This window comes from Ahaetulla prasina, chromosome 1 (genome assembly GCF_028640845.1).
Source record: "Ahaetulla prasina isolate Xishuangbanna chromosome 1, ASM2864084v1, whole genome shotgun sequence".
Lineage (NCBI taxonomy): Eukaryota > Metazoa > Chordata > Lepidosauria > Squamata > Colubridae > Ahaetulla > Ahaetulla prasina.
This window is the reverse complement of record NC_080539.1, coordinates 375317354-375331101: the sequence shown is the minus strand read 5'-3', so window position 1 is coordinate 375331101 and position 13748 is coordinate 375317354. Positions and strand designations below refer to the sequence as shown.

Here is a 13748-nt window from a genome sequence, read left to right as displayed (position 1 = left end):
TAGTCCAGGAGCCCCGGCTGGGAGCGGCGGCTGCAGAGTCCGCGGGTGAAGCCGGCCAGGGTCGGGGCCCTCTGGGGCCGTTTCCAAGGGCGCCGCGGGCTTCGGCTCCTCCTGGCTCAGCGCCAAAAGCCGGGCGGGGGCGCAGCGTCTCCGGGCGGCTTTGCTGCCGGAGGTTTTGTTGACCGACCAAGTACCAGGCGAAGCAGGCGGGCTACTGAGCTTCCCTTGTTCCCGGCATGGGGCCCCGGAGGTCTGGAAGGCGGCAAGGGCCACGCTCGGCCCTTCTCCTCTCTTGGACCGGCCGGCTCGCCTGTGAGTCGCCTGCGGAAGCCCAGCGGCCCCCAAAACTGGCCCGCTGCCTAGACCCCCCCTTCCTCCTCTCCCCCTGCCCCACCGATCCCCTCTTCCTTCTGGGTGTCCCCCCCACGCCATAGAGCTGGGCTGCCTTTGTGGGGGCCGTTTTCCTTTCAGCAAAGATTAAATCGCGCAGAAAGGCGTTTTGGTCACTTCAACCCACTCTTTATTCTCCAAAATTGGTGCGAGGCGCTGCACAAGGTGGAAACCGGCCACTTCTGTGCACCGAAGCTCAGGGGAAGAGCCCCCATCTACCCCCCTTTTTTTGTTGGGGACAGAGCAAGCAGGTTGGGGTGGGTGAAGGCATAAAGTCCCCCCAAAGAGCCACCTTCAACCTGGGAAAGGAGCCTCCGGACGGATGGGGCACCCCTACCTGCAGGTTGATCCCACCCCACCAGGAGGGTCTCCACCCCATAGAGAGATTTCTCCGGGAGGGGCCCAGCACTCCCAATAGGGCGGCTGTCAGCCCTGTGAAGGAGCCCCCTCCCCCCCCGCTGGTTCTCCTCTTCCTCTTCCTTTCTCCCCCTTTCCCAAAGGGCTGCTGGGTCTGCCCTCCGATGGGCGATGGGCTTTGTCAAAGGGTGACGGACGGCTGGCTCCAGTCAGCATCAAAGGTCTGGATCTGAGCCTTGAGGTGGGAGAGCTTCCTCCTGAGATAGTCGCAGCGCTCCTGCTTCTCCAGGAAGGAGGGGTCCTGGTCGGGGAGGGGCAGAGGGAGAAGGGCGGATCTTCAGGCTGGCACCAAAAGCATTTAACCTTCCTCACTTTAATCAATTGCAAGCAGTCCTTGACGTAGGACCCCAACTGATCCCAAAATTTATGTTGCTCGGCAAGACAGTCATTAAGTGAATTTTGCCCCATTTTACGACCTTTCTTGCCGTGGTTACCTGCAGTTGTTCAGTTAGTAACATGTTTGTTAAGTGAATCTGGCTTCTCCATTACTCGTCAGAGGGTTGCAAAAGGGGATCAGGTGACCCCGGGGAACGTTGCGACCGTCATAAATATGAGTCGATTGCCAAGTGTCTGAATTTGGATCACTTGACCATGGGGAGGCTGCAATGGTCGTAAGTGTGAAAAACAGTCATAACTGCCTTTTTTCAACACCGCTGTAACTTTGAATGATCACTAAACGAATGGTGGTAAGGATTGCCTGTATCGGTTTTATTTTTTATTATTTTTAATAAATCATTTTTATTATTCTTGTAGGCTCCCCGATTGCTGTGAGATGAATATACATTTAATAAATATAATAAAAGTTTTTTTGAAACCAAGCCTTGCATGAGGGTTGCCCTGAAGGAGAAGGGGGGCACCTAGGAACCCCCCACCGCTCAACCCCAGGGGGACAACTCTTGGGCGACTTCCCTTGCGTGTCACAACTTGCACCCTGTTCCTTTCCTTTCTTTGGGTGGTCTTGTAAGCTTATCTCCCCCTCCCCCCAGCCACAGCTGCCCCCTACCCATTTTAGAGGCTTGCATGGAGGGGTTTGTTTGTTTGTTTGTTTGTTTGTTTGCTTACAGGGCTGGCATGGCCCCGTCTCATATACAAGCGGTTCTCGACTAACAATCATTCAGAATTACAACAACATTGAAAAAGGTGACCTGTGATCGTTTTTCAAATGAGCAACTGTTGTACAGGAGCCTTATGTTTCCACACATTCAGGGTCTGCAGCCCCCGCCCCCCAAAATGGCCAGGAATGACGGGCATCTGCCCTGCCACAATGTGCCATGGGGAGACCGAGGGGAAGGAGGGCTGCACTTGGCCCCTGCAGGAGGAGATGAACTCAGTGGGGCAGGCAGCTCCACAACCACCAAAGAGACCCCCCTCCCCATGAAACCTCGGCTGTTGAGTAACTGAGAACCACACACACACACACACACACCCTTACCTTCTTCTTGCCTCTGTAGGCCCTCCAGACAGCCGAGATGCGGCTTTGCTCCTGCAGAGGAAAAAACGAGGTTTGGCTCCTCCGGAGAAGCCCAGAGAGACCCTCCCCCACAATAGCAGACCCAGGAGGGGAGACAAGAATTGTCTTGGGACCTCTTTATTCTGAGGATGGGCTGGCAATCTGGCCATCAGGGCATCCAGCTCTTTAAATCTCTGCCTCGTGGCCTGGATTTCGCGGACGAGAGCCTGGTACTCCGAATACTGATCCTTGAAGATGGCCGTGTACTTCTCTCGCTCAGCCGGACTCCCGATGGCCGGGTACCTCCTGTCCGGAGGAGAGAACCGAAAGGGTCAACGGGGAAAGGGCCCCTGCTCTGGAGAGACTCCTAGCAGTTCCGCAGTTGTCCCTGAGTGTCAGATCCCCCCCTCCCCCCCGAGTGACCCTCAAAGAGCTTGATGCTGCAGGTTCCTGGAGGGCAGCTGGTTGCAGGCAGGAGTGTTGAGATGCAGCTCAGCAGAAATGGGGAGCCATAGAAAAGGTTGGAATGGGGGCCTGGGCAGAGAGCCCGGCCTGGCTGCCATCGGTTCTGGAGGTGGCCATCCTTGCCCACGTAGCCTCCTTTCTTCCAGGGCAACCCGAAACATTCCCTCCCTCCCTGCTCAGCTCCAGGTGATGTTGAGGCCTGGGGCGGAGCGGGGGGGGGGGGGGGGGGGGGAGGTTCCAGCAGACCCCGGATGGCAGGGAGGGTTTGAAAAATCAAGGACTTGAATAGTACATTTTGAATTTTGATACCCTGCCACGGATGCCTTTGGCCGTAGCATCCAGGGGTCTCCAACCTTGGCAACTTTAAGGCTTGTGGACTTTAAGGCTTGTGGCCTCTGGTGGCTCAGGCTGGTAAGACAGTCTGTTATAAACACAGCTGCTTGCAATTACTTGCAGGTTCAAGTCCCACCAGGCCCAAGGTTGACTCAGCCTTCCATCCTTTATAAGGTAGGTAAAATGAGGACCCAGATTGTTGGGGGCAATAAGTTGACTTTGTATATAATATACAAATGGATGAAGACTATTGCTAACATAGTGTAAGCCGCCCTGAGTCTTCGGAGAAGGGCGGGATATAAATGCAAATAAAAAAAAAAAAAAAAAAACTCCCAGAATTCCCTGGCCAGCTAGTGAAAAGCGGCTGAAATGAACAAAAGTAACGGCCAACCCCCAAAGGTTTTTGAGAAGAGACTGGATAACCATTTGTCTGAAAGGGTGTAGGGTTTCCTGTCTAAGCAGGGGGTTGGGCTAAAAAACCTCCAAGGTTCCAACTCTGTTACCCTCCCCTCTCCCCTCCCCTCCCCTTCTCTATTCGATCCGATTCTGAATTCTCTTCTCTTCTGTTCTATTGTAAAACTTTCTCTCTCCGGTACTTACACGATATAATCGGGGACGATGAGCGGTCTGGGGTTATGCCCCACCGGGATGCCACTGTGGAGCACTTCTGGGCCTCCTTCCTCGGAGAACACAACGCGCCTGGAGCCCCGGCCAGCTGGACGTCCCTTGCCCAGAGGGCTCCTCAGGTGCTGAGGAGAAGCACCTGGCTGGAGAACCGGCTTCAGCTGTGTGGGGGCCAAGAGACCAGGACACCCCCATCAGGAGGAGAACAAGGCCTGCAGCCTTTTCTCACCAAGGGTCACATTTGTTCATGAGGAAAGGGAGGGGGGGGGAGTCCCCAGCTCCTGGCAACTGGCAGCCTCCCCTCCGCCCCCCCCCCCCCCATTGCACTGAATACCCTGGGAATTTTTTAAAATTGAATTGAATTGAATACTTTTACTTGGCCAAGTGTGATTAGGCACACAAGGAATAAAACTTTCTCTGGTACAGAAGCTTCCGGTGTATATATGCAGAGGAGGAGGAAGGGTCCCCAGGAGAAGAGTTGGAACAATTTATGTCCCGGATGTGAGGGGCCTGCAGGCGTCTTCTCAGCCCTCCTCCTGACCCCTGTAATACGCAGGTCTCCCTCTAAATGCAGGGTCTTTGTCCTGGGGGAGGGGGAAGGGCTGCTGCCCACTTAGGTCTCTTCCACCTTCCTGAAGATGCCGACCCCCAGGATTGCCACCTGGGGCCCCTGCGAATGAGGCCGAGGGCTCCCCCCCCCGCCCGGCTCCATCCGTGCCCTGCAGCAACCCTTTCACTGTGGGGGTCTTACCGGGAGCATCCTCCTCCGGGCCGCTTCGTGCCGCCACATCTTGAGACACACGAGGGAGCCCGTCAGGTACAGCAGGGGGGTGAGGAAGAGGAAGGTCAGGGCGGCCACTTGCCCCCCTTCGACCTGGCACAGAGCCGTGATGAGGGGGCCGTAGGCAAAGGCCGAGTAGCAGAGCCCACCCCGGTTGACGTCGTGGACGTAGGCGATGGCGGCCGCCAGGTAGAGCAGGAACATGGAGAGGTTGAGGGCAAACTCTGCCAGGGGCCACCAGTGGGAGTTGAGGAGGATGGCCCGGTAGTGCATGGTCACCCCCAGGGCCAGCAGGATGACCGTCAGCAGCCACACCAGGCTGGCCACCACCAGCACAAATGGGGTCATTGGGACGTAGTAACCATAGTCCGTCCCGGTGAAGCTGTTGCCATAAAGTTGGGACCACTGATAGTCCTTCTGGATGTAAGCCGCAGTGCAAGCAAAAGCCATCCCACCCAAAATGAGCTCCAGCCCCCCAAGAAGCCTCAGGAGGCCAGGCCAGGATTTCAGGTAGCTGTATTTGCGGTTGTAAGCCTCCAGCTTCTCCTCGTACCCTGGTGGAGCTGCAGAGGCCCCTCCGTGGCCAGTGACCGTCATGGACTTTGCAGAATTGGAAGAGGTGCTGGCATCTGAGGGGGCTTCTTTACCGTCTTCCTCATCCTTCCTCTCAGTGCTGGTGGAACCATCCTCCCCAGCCAAGCTGGTTCTCTCAGGCCCTTCCAGACCTGGATTTACGGGTGGGGAGGAAGGGGCCAAGGGAGAAGGTTCTTCTCGGGGCTGTCTCCCAAAAGTGTTCTTCCAGGACGGAGGAAAGGAACGTCGGATGGGCTTCAGAGAGGGGATTTCTGGGTTCCGAGGTCCATCAGGGAAGGCTGGCTGGACTGACCGGTGGGCGGAACCATGTGGGAAAGAGGGGGAAGCAACTGGGGAGCCGGACCAAGAGCTCCATCCAGAACTAGGGGTCCTTGGTGCCTCCGGATGGAGAGGGCTGCAGGGAAGCCATGGTTCTGCCCCCAGGCCCACCAGAGGCTGCCTCTCTGCCCCAGCTGAAAGGGGCTTCTCAGTGGTTGAGCCAAGCATCTGATCCCCCCTGAAGGCACCACGGCGGGGGAGGGAGGCACTCTCTCCCCCTCCCCTCCTCCCCCACAGCTTGGCTGAGTCTTGTCTTCAGGGCCGGGAGCAGCTGATTCGGGAAAGATAAAGAAATAGAAATGGGGATCCTAGCAGGGAGATCTTTTCTTAAGCCCAATCAAATTAACAAAAAAAAAAAAAAGGAAAAAAATAGCCTTTTTGGTGATAGCCTCCATTAAGAAAAGGCTAAAAACTTCCTGTATAGATTTTTAAATGTGGCTTTTACTAGGCGGACTTAGAGCTAAATAATGGAATTATAATGCTCGATTATATGATGGTTCGGTTAGGGCCTCAAGGCCATCCGTCTGCTGGAGTGGGGAGAATCTAGCCCCCACAGAGGGACCCACCCACCCACCCTCCCGCCTCAGGGCAGGGCAGCCAAGGCAGGAGCAGAGCTGGTATTGATGCCCTTGCCAGCTTGTCTTTCCCCAGGGGGAGATCTTTTGGTGGTCTCCCCCTCCCTGCCACTAGGGATCCAGCACTGGACCTCCAAGCCCCCTTTCTGGGGTGACCACGGGACGCCTCCCTCTCCTTCCCAGACTCAGCCCTGTCCAAAGGCCCAGAGAGAGAAGGGCAGCCGGCAGTGAGATGGCAGGGAGCCCCTGGCCCTCGCCCAGCTCTGCCCCTGGCACCTCCCGATGGACGTCAGGCAGAGGCCGACTCCGCTGGCTGTCTGGAGTGGGTTTGTTTTCTGGGAGAGGGCAGAAAGGGGGGGGGGCAGAAAGGATACCAAAAGAGCTGCAGGTAGAGGGCGAACAGGTGAAAGGCGCATTCAGGGGCTTCTGCCTCTCCTGGCCTCCTGGCCTTCCCAGGGTTGGGTCCAGTCAGCCTGTCCCTCCTTCTGGGACCACCCCTCAGGGAAAGAACCCCTCCACTGCCTCTCCATCTGACCTTTGATCCCACTGCCCAGCGGAAGCTGTCCAAGGAGGAAGACGGAGGGGAGGGGGAGGAAAACAAAGAGGAAGAGGAGGAAGACGGGAGGGGGAGGAAGAGAAGGAGGAAGAGGAGGGGGAGAAAGAGGAGTCAGAGGAAGAAGAGAATGAGGAACACAAAGAGGTGGAAGAGAAAAAAGAAGAAGAAGAGGAGGAAGAGGAGAGAACCCCTCCCAGCAAGACCACCACTGGCTGCCCCTTCTCAGTCCACCTCCAGATGTTTATTTTCATTCCCCAACAGCTGGAGGGCCCCACGCTTGGAGACTCCCCCCCCCCCCCGCAGATGGCGCCCATACCTTCCGCCTGCTTGTAGTTCCCACTCCAGAGAGGAAGAGAGTGGTGGGATCAGGGCCCGGCTGAGCCCACTTCAAAGGCCATCGAGGAAGCGCGCAACTTCCTCCTCCCTTTGGCATGGGAGGGGAGGGCTCTGAGCTGGTGGGGCTCTGCTGGCTCTGGCGCAGCAAAAGATTTGGGCTCCAAGCGGGCATCTTATCGGGCTTCGTGGAGGTTAATGATTAACAGGAGGCTGTCCTGGAGAAAAGTGCCAGGCCCAGAGTGGCAGAGGGCAAGAGCCAGGCAGGAGCCCCTGAATTCAGGACCAAGATGCCCATGTGGCTCTGCCCAAGTGGTCTTGATTGCAACAGCCACTTTGTAGGGACCCATGGATCCATGTTTTGGATGGCGAGGAGGAAGAGGAGGTGGAGGAAGAAAAGGAGGAGGAAGACCGGCCTCTTCCCAACCTCTGACCACCCCTTCTCAGTCCCATGGGGCAGGATGGGCTCTGCATCCAGAGGGGGCTGAGGCAGTGTGAAATCCAAATTTTTTTACTACCAGTTCTGTGGGCCTGGCTTGGTGGCCGTGGCAGGGGAAGGATATTGCAAAATCTCCATTCCCACCCCACTCAGGGGCCAGCCAGAGGTGGTATTTGCCGGTTCTCTGAATTACTCAAAATTTCTGCTACCGGTTCTCCAGAACCTTTCAGAACCTGCTAGATTTCACCCCTGGGCTGAGGCCCCTTCAGAAGGTCCTGCCAAAAGTTTTCTCCCAGCCCCACCGCTCATTTTCCAGGGGTGAACTGAGTGCCTGGAAACTCTAAGGGGTACCTGAACCCAAAGGCCCCCCCAGCCATGAAAAGACCCTGGGTGAATCGGGGACAGTCTTTGTGTGGGTCTTTGCGTAGTTCAGTTTGAATCCTGCTGCCTTGACCAGAAGGGAAAATGGCCAGGAGAAAGAGCAAGGCGGCCTTCCCGGGTGGACAGCTGCCCTGTGCTCCCAGGTGTGTTTGTGTGATTGTCACCTGCAGCCTGCGTGGTTGAGAGACAGCTTTTAGGACTGGGGAGGCTTTTGCAGATGCAGATCATTCACCAGGATCGGTCCCTCCCTGCAGCCCCACATCCCACCCCACCCCAAAGAGCTTCTGGAGACCGTCTGGGGATTTTCCCCCTCCGGAAGGCTTCGACTTTCAGTTAAGAGGTTGAAGGCTTCTTTTCCTCCTTTTCTCTTCTCTTCTCTTCATGCTCTGTTTTAGTCTGGGCACTTGAACGCTTGACCATCATTGACCCTCTGGGTGAAAATGATAGGAAATGGCCAACTATATCAGCAGCTGGCATAGGGCCAGGTTACCTACGGGACCGTCTGCTGCCACCGATTGCCTCCCACCGGCCCGTGCGCTCTCACAGGGAGGGACTCCTCAGGGTGCCGTCAGCCAGGCAGTGCCGACTGGTGACACCCAGAGGGAGAGCCTTCTCTGTGGGGGCTCCCACCCTCTGGAACGAACTTCCCCCAGGACTCCGCCAACTTCCTGACCTTCGAACCTTTCGCCGCGAGTTTAAGACACATCTATTTATCTGCGCAGGACTGGACTAGAATTTTAAATTTTAATTTGGTTTTAACGGGGTTTTATTATTTTTATTGTAATTTTTAATATTCGGCCTTGTTCAGTAAGTTTTTTAATTGGTGTTTTATCTTGTATTTATATTTGTGTTTTTTATCAGGCTGTAAACCGCCCTGAGTCCCTCGGGAGATAGGGCGGTATAAAAATGTGATTAAATAAATAAAATAAATAAATAAACTCAATCAAAACCCTAAGAAATCCCCTCCTCCACAGACGCAAAGAGGTTGGGACCGGCCAGATAAGGTAAACTTCCCTTTCAGGACATCAGATGTCAACAAAAGACCCTTTCCCCTGGGGCGGTTGCCCCCTCTGCCCCCCTCCTTCCCAATGGCCCATGGAAAAGAAAGAGAGAGAAAGAGAGAGAAGGAAGGAACGAAGGAAGGAACGAAAGAAGGAAGATGGAAGGAAGGAGAAATAGGGAGGGAAGGAGGAAAGAAGGAAGCAAGGAGAAGGATAGAGGGAGGGAGGGAGGAAGATGGAAGGAAGGAGAAAGAGGAAGGGAAGGAGGAGGGGGGAAGGAAGGAAGGAAGGAAGGGGGAGAGAAAGAAAGAAAGAAAGAAAGAAAGAAAGAAAGAAAGAAAGAAAGAAAGAAAGAAAGAAAAGGGAGGGGGAGGGAGGATTGCAAGAGAGCAAGACAATCCACAGGGTGCAATTAAAAGAATGGAGGCATTTATTTCCTATCCTAAAAAGAAATGCTAAGGGGACGCCCCCTTCCTCCCCGCCGGCCCACGGACCGAGGGGAGGGAGAAGCGGCGACGCAGCCACGGGCGGCCTCCGGGCTCCGCGGTCCTTGCAGGGAGCCCACCGGCCAGGAGCAGCCCCGGGGCAGGTCGTCCGCTGCCTGGGGAGGGGAGGGGAGGGGAGGGGAGGGCTGGGGCGGACGCGGGACCCTCTTTCTGGGGCCAGGCAGCCTCGTGGGGGGGGGCGGGGGAGGGTCAGGGAAGCGGGGGCTGCCGGAGGGAGCCTCCCCGGCGGTGGATGGTCTACCTGGGAGCTCCAAGGAACGCGGCCTGACGTCACTGAGACAGGGGCTGCTGCTCAGCGCAGCCTCTCTCTCGCTGTGTGTGTGTGTGTGTGTGTGTGTTGCGTATGCTGGTGGCTTAGCTGGCTCCTTCGAAGGGCATTTGCCACACAAGCTTTCAAGATCCAAACTCTTCTCGGCTGTTGTGCTCTTCTTCAGCTGTTCCTTTCACCCCCTCATGCACATGCAGAGCGCATTTCGCCTTAGGGCCCTTGTCAAACAGCCTTAATCTCTTCACAGGAGGTGGCGAGGACACAAAACCACTCAGCTCACATCAGATTTGAAGTGCATGGAAAACTACGAGGCCCGCTTTTGTCAATGGGAAAGGGAGTCCCAAACATACACACAGCCCCAACCCTGAGCGCAGCCCACAGATCAACCACCAAGACTCCCTAAACAGCAGCGAAAGAGTTAAGGGCACAAGAGGTGGGATTTTCCCACCCGGTGGTGCCCTTTCCTCTTGGCGCCTGAGGGAAGTGCTTAAACCTGCTGAATGAGCCCAGTCTCTGGGCCTGTGAAGCAGTGCAGAAAGCCGACTGAGAACTTGAACCCAGAGCCGGTCCATTGCTGGGAGTCAAGGAAGAAGTGATCAGCGGGCAGTTTATTTGCCTGCCGTTTTATGCAAACCGTCGGTATGGAGATCTTTTCTCACAGAGAAAACCCAGCAGCTGGAAAGGTCTCACACTAAAAACGGGCAGGTTTAAAAAAAAAAAAAAAAAAGACTGCACAGAACATGGATACTACTTTAAAAATCATTCTTAATGTGTTTGGGGTAAATTGCCATTGTAAGTAAAACTACACAATTAAAAGAAATAAAATTCCGCGCTCAGAGTAAGGAAAAAGAAACCCACACTTGACCTTTTAGGTGTTTATTTAGAAAGGATATCCTGTTCTGGAGCCTTAAAAGGGCTTGCATAAAAAAAATTAAAAACCGAAACAGACTCCCAAATCATAGATCAAAGTGCAAAATAAGATGGCGGGTCCTTTTGCTCCAGGCCTACCACTAAATCATAAAGTCCAAGAAGGGAGGCGGTTTTGCTTACTGCCCGTCGTTTTTGTGGAGAGAGACCGTGGCTTGCTTTAAGACAGTTTATGAATGCTTGGAGGGGGGGGGGCTCCACGGGGGGTCGGGGTGGACTCTGCCTTCAGCCTTGACTTGCAGAGAGAGAGATCTCCACTGGGTTGCCACGGAAATCAATACATGAGAAATTATTCCTATGGTAGGCTTATAAGGTAGTCCTCGACTTACGACTAGCATTTCTGTTGCTAAACAAGGTAGTTTTATCACATGTGGTGGACATGTGTAAAAGCAAAGAAAAATTGGTTGGAGAAAATGTTAAAACAACATACAGGTTATAAGCCAGAAATATTTTTGCTAGACATAATACCTGAAAAGTATGATAAAGGGAACTTATACTTAATATTACATGTCTTGACAGCAGCAAGAATTATATTTGTGCAGTACAGCAAAAATGAGGAAACGCCTACAGAGGATGATGTAATTTTAAAAAATTTACATTGCGCAGAAATGGACAGACTGACATTAAAAGTAAAAGAAAAGGAAGATACAGAATATTTTCAAACATGGGTCTTGTTTTATAAGTGGTTGGACAGTAGAGGTAGAAATTCGGAGTGGGAAAAGTATTATTGTATATAAATAAATTGACCCAGACAATACGCTGTTCACTAAGCACTTATGTAATGGGAAAACTTATAAACTCTTAAAAACACCAAAAATGATAGATTTAATTTTACGACCTTTTTGCCAATCACTGCAGTTATTTAGCAAATGACAGGGTCATTAAGCGAACACAGCTTCTCCCATGAGCTCTGCTTGTCGGAAGCCAGCTGGGAAAGTCGCAAGCAGTGATCACATAATTTTAGGATACCAGAACCGTCACAGATACATGCCGATTGCCAAGGGCCCAGGTTTCGATCAAGAGGGTGACGGTCATTGAGTGAGAACCAGTCGTAAGTCAGTGCTTTTTTTCAATGCCAATATTAACTTTGAACGATTGCTGAACGAAGGTTGTAGGTTGAGGACTCCCTGTGTATGAATCAACTCTCAATAATTTCCATATCGTAATATTTTCTTACTGTAATCAAGCTCTACCTCGGCAGAAAATACAAAACACTGCAGGAAAGTATGATTACACCGATTACAGAAAGCTTCAGAGTTATTCAGAGTGTGGTTGTGTTAGCTTAGTGCCTTTCTATTTCACACGAGGCTAAAAAAAATTGCCAACATCATCTTGGGGTAACGGTTACAATTGATTTAGCTGGGATCTTTTGGGTGTTGCGTAACTAACATCACACACAAGGGAGGAAAAAAAGACACAGATACACCTGAAGCGGCATTCAAGCAGAGAGAAGCCTCCTCGCCATTCCTTAAACCAGCGGTTGACCAGGATGCTGAAGGAGCCGGCTTGGCTTAGCCATGATCTCAAATGGATTTCACCCCAATCCACGTTTTCCAGACTGGGGTGTAGATGGAATCCGGCTGCCGAATTTCCGGTCACACGCTTCCCATTTATGCAAAGCCTCCTTGGCTCAAAAAGTATCAAAATGCATAGAAAAGTATTTGTCAGAATCAAATGCATATAAAATTGGAGTATTCGTGATAAAATACATTTAAAATAAACCTCTAGAAAATATTTCGGTGCGATTTTATAAAACGAGGCGGAAGGAAGACAAAACAGAGACATGAAAGGACCAGAGGAAAACAGTGAGGGGTCAGGAAAGGTATTAGCCGTCTTTCCCGGCAGGGATGGGAGAAAACGGGAGGATCTCCAAGCAAGTTACTTCAGGCATCCTTCCCAAGGGGGGAGGTTAATGCAGCCAATGGCTCAAATTGGAAAGACACCGGTTCATTCTATTTTGGGAAATTGGGATACAGGAAGGAGCCGGAAGGAACCTGTGGATCTTCTCAGCTGCCCTCCCACCTGCATTTCTCTTCCGGGGAATTTTAGGAGCAAAACTACCCAGTTGTTTCATCTCCTCTCTGGGACCCCTGCCTGCATCCCTGAACCTCCACTCTTGTAATTGGCCCTCACAATGCTAGTCCCAAGTCCAGCTGGTGGATGGAGGCTGCTGCGAAGGAGTTCCTAGTTGCCCTCCATCCTATGTGAAACAAGCAAAAAGGATTAAAATTGTGTTCCCTGGGAAGAGTCAGAGATGTGAGTGCGTTTGTGAGGGGGGGAATTCTTTGCCAAGATAGTCCAACTGTATCTTTGTGGGTCTCCCAGAAGGATTGTCAACGTGTAGTTTTTCTAAGTCCAATCAGCCACAAAACAAGGATCCAGGGTTGGCCTTGGGTTGCCCAGAGCAGGGAGACCCTCCAGAGGACCCACTGACCCAGCCAGACCAAGGACACGTCCCCTCGCCCTGCCTTAGTCCAGACAAACCCCCCTGGCACCTGCAGACAGCAAAGTGTCTTTCCCAGGTGACCTCAAAAAGATTTGATTGCCAAGCCTCGCTCCCTCTTCAGAGAGCTTTAAAAATGGACACTTGATTCCTGTAACCTATTTAGCTTAAACAATAACAACACAACACAACACACACATAGGACACTGTTATTTTGAACACCTGGGCAAGCCAATTCCCTCTTGCTCTCTCTGCCTTTCTGGCTTGTGCTGGGACCTTCCCTTCTGGTCCCAATACACCACCTGGAGGCTAGACACCCACCCACCCCCATCCCCAATCATGTGCCCCGCCCTCCCCAAAGGTCTCAGCCAAAGTCTTCAGCAGCAGCCCCTTCCCCACCCCTCCCCCCACTCAGAACCCCTTGGATAATGAAAAGTGCTCATTTCCTGCTAACACACAGCTGCTCCTGTCCATCTCCAGAGCCCTCTGGAGATTGGAATGGAAAAGCTTAAAATAAATATTCTAAGTGAAATAAAGAAAATGCTATTTGTCTTCTTCGGCCATTTGAGGTGGCCGAGACTTTTATTTTCATCGAACTGTAGTGAATTATCCGACTTCTAACCGTGGGCTTTGGAAAGATTTCTCCCATAAGCAAAGAGGAATGCAGCCCCCTCCTGGTTTTGCCAAATTGTAGGACCCCCTCCTGCCCAGGGAGGCTGGCAGCTCCCTTGAGAAACAGTAACTGAGAAGGCAGCTCCCTTGATCTCAGCTGGCCTTGGACCAGGGTTAGAACTGCAGCCTAGAAACCACACAACAGCAAGCCCTGGGTCAGATTTCACAATATTTGATGAGGTATTTAACTGAGGTTTGCAAGGGCTGCACGTTTGCACCCTGGAACAGAAGCCCCATTCAGACAACCTGGCCTGGAGGGATCATCCTGGCAAGTG

General features: G+C 52.9%; 1 protein-coding gene across 1 annotated transcript; it reads right to left on the bottom strand.

Moving 5' to 3' along the window:
- Positions 1–724: 724 nt before the first annotated feature.
- OCEL1 (occludin/ELL domain containing 1) lies at positions 725–11393 on the bottom strand. The gene is made up of 8 exons (XM_058163628.1): positions 11328–11393; positions 9152–9258; positions 7627–7827; positions 4431–5550; positions 3656–3840; positions 2392–2563; positions 2240–2290; positions 725–1048 (listed from the first exon to the last, which is right to left on the bottom strand). Exons 1-8 carry the CDS (start codon positions 11391–11393, stop codon positions 929–931), a joined length of 2022 nt encoding a protein of 673 aa, XP_058019611.1. The 3' UTR covers positions 725–928.
- Between the last annotated feature and the right edge of the window lie 2355 nt (positions 11394–13748).

Bases quoted from the DNA above. Each gene is read 5' to 3' on its own strand.
- OCEL1 (XM_058163628.1), bottom strand. From the start codon at position 11,393: ATGACCGTCACCCTCTTGATCGAAACCTGGGCCCTTGGCAATCGGCAT. The intron at 9,259-11,327 runs GTATCCTAAAAT...TCCCCTCCCCAG, and splicing joins ATGTATCTGTGACGGTTCTG to GCAGCGGACGACCTGCCCCG. The intron at 5,551-7,626 runs GTACCCCTTAGA...TGGTGCCTTCAG, and splicing joins GGGGGGGCCTTTGGGTTCAG to GGGGGATCAGATGCTTGGCT.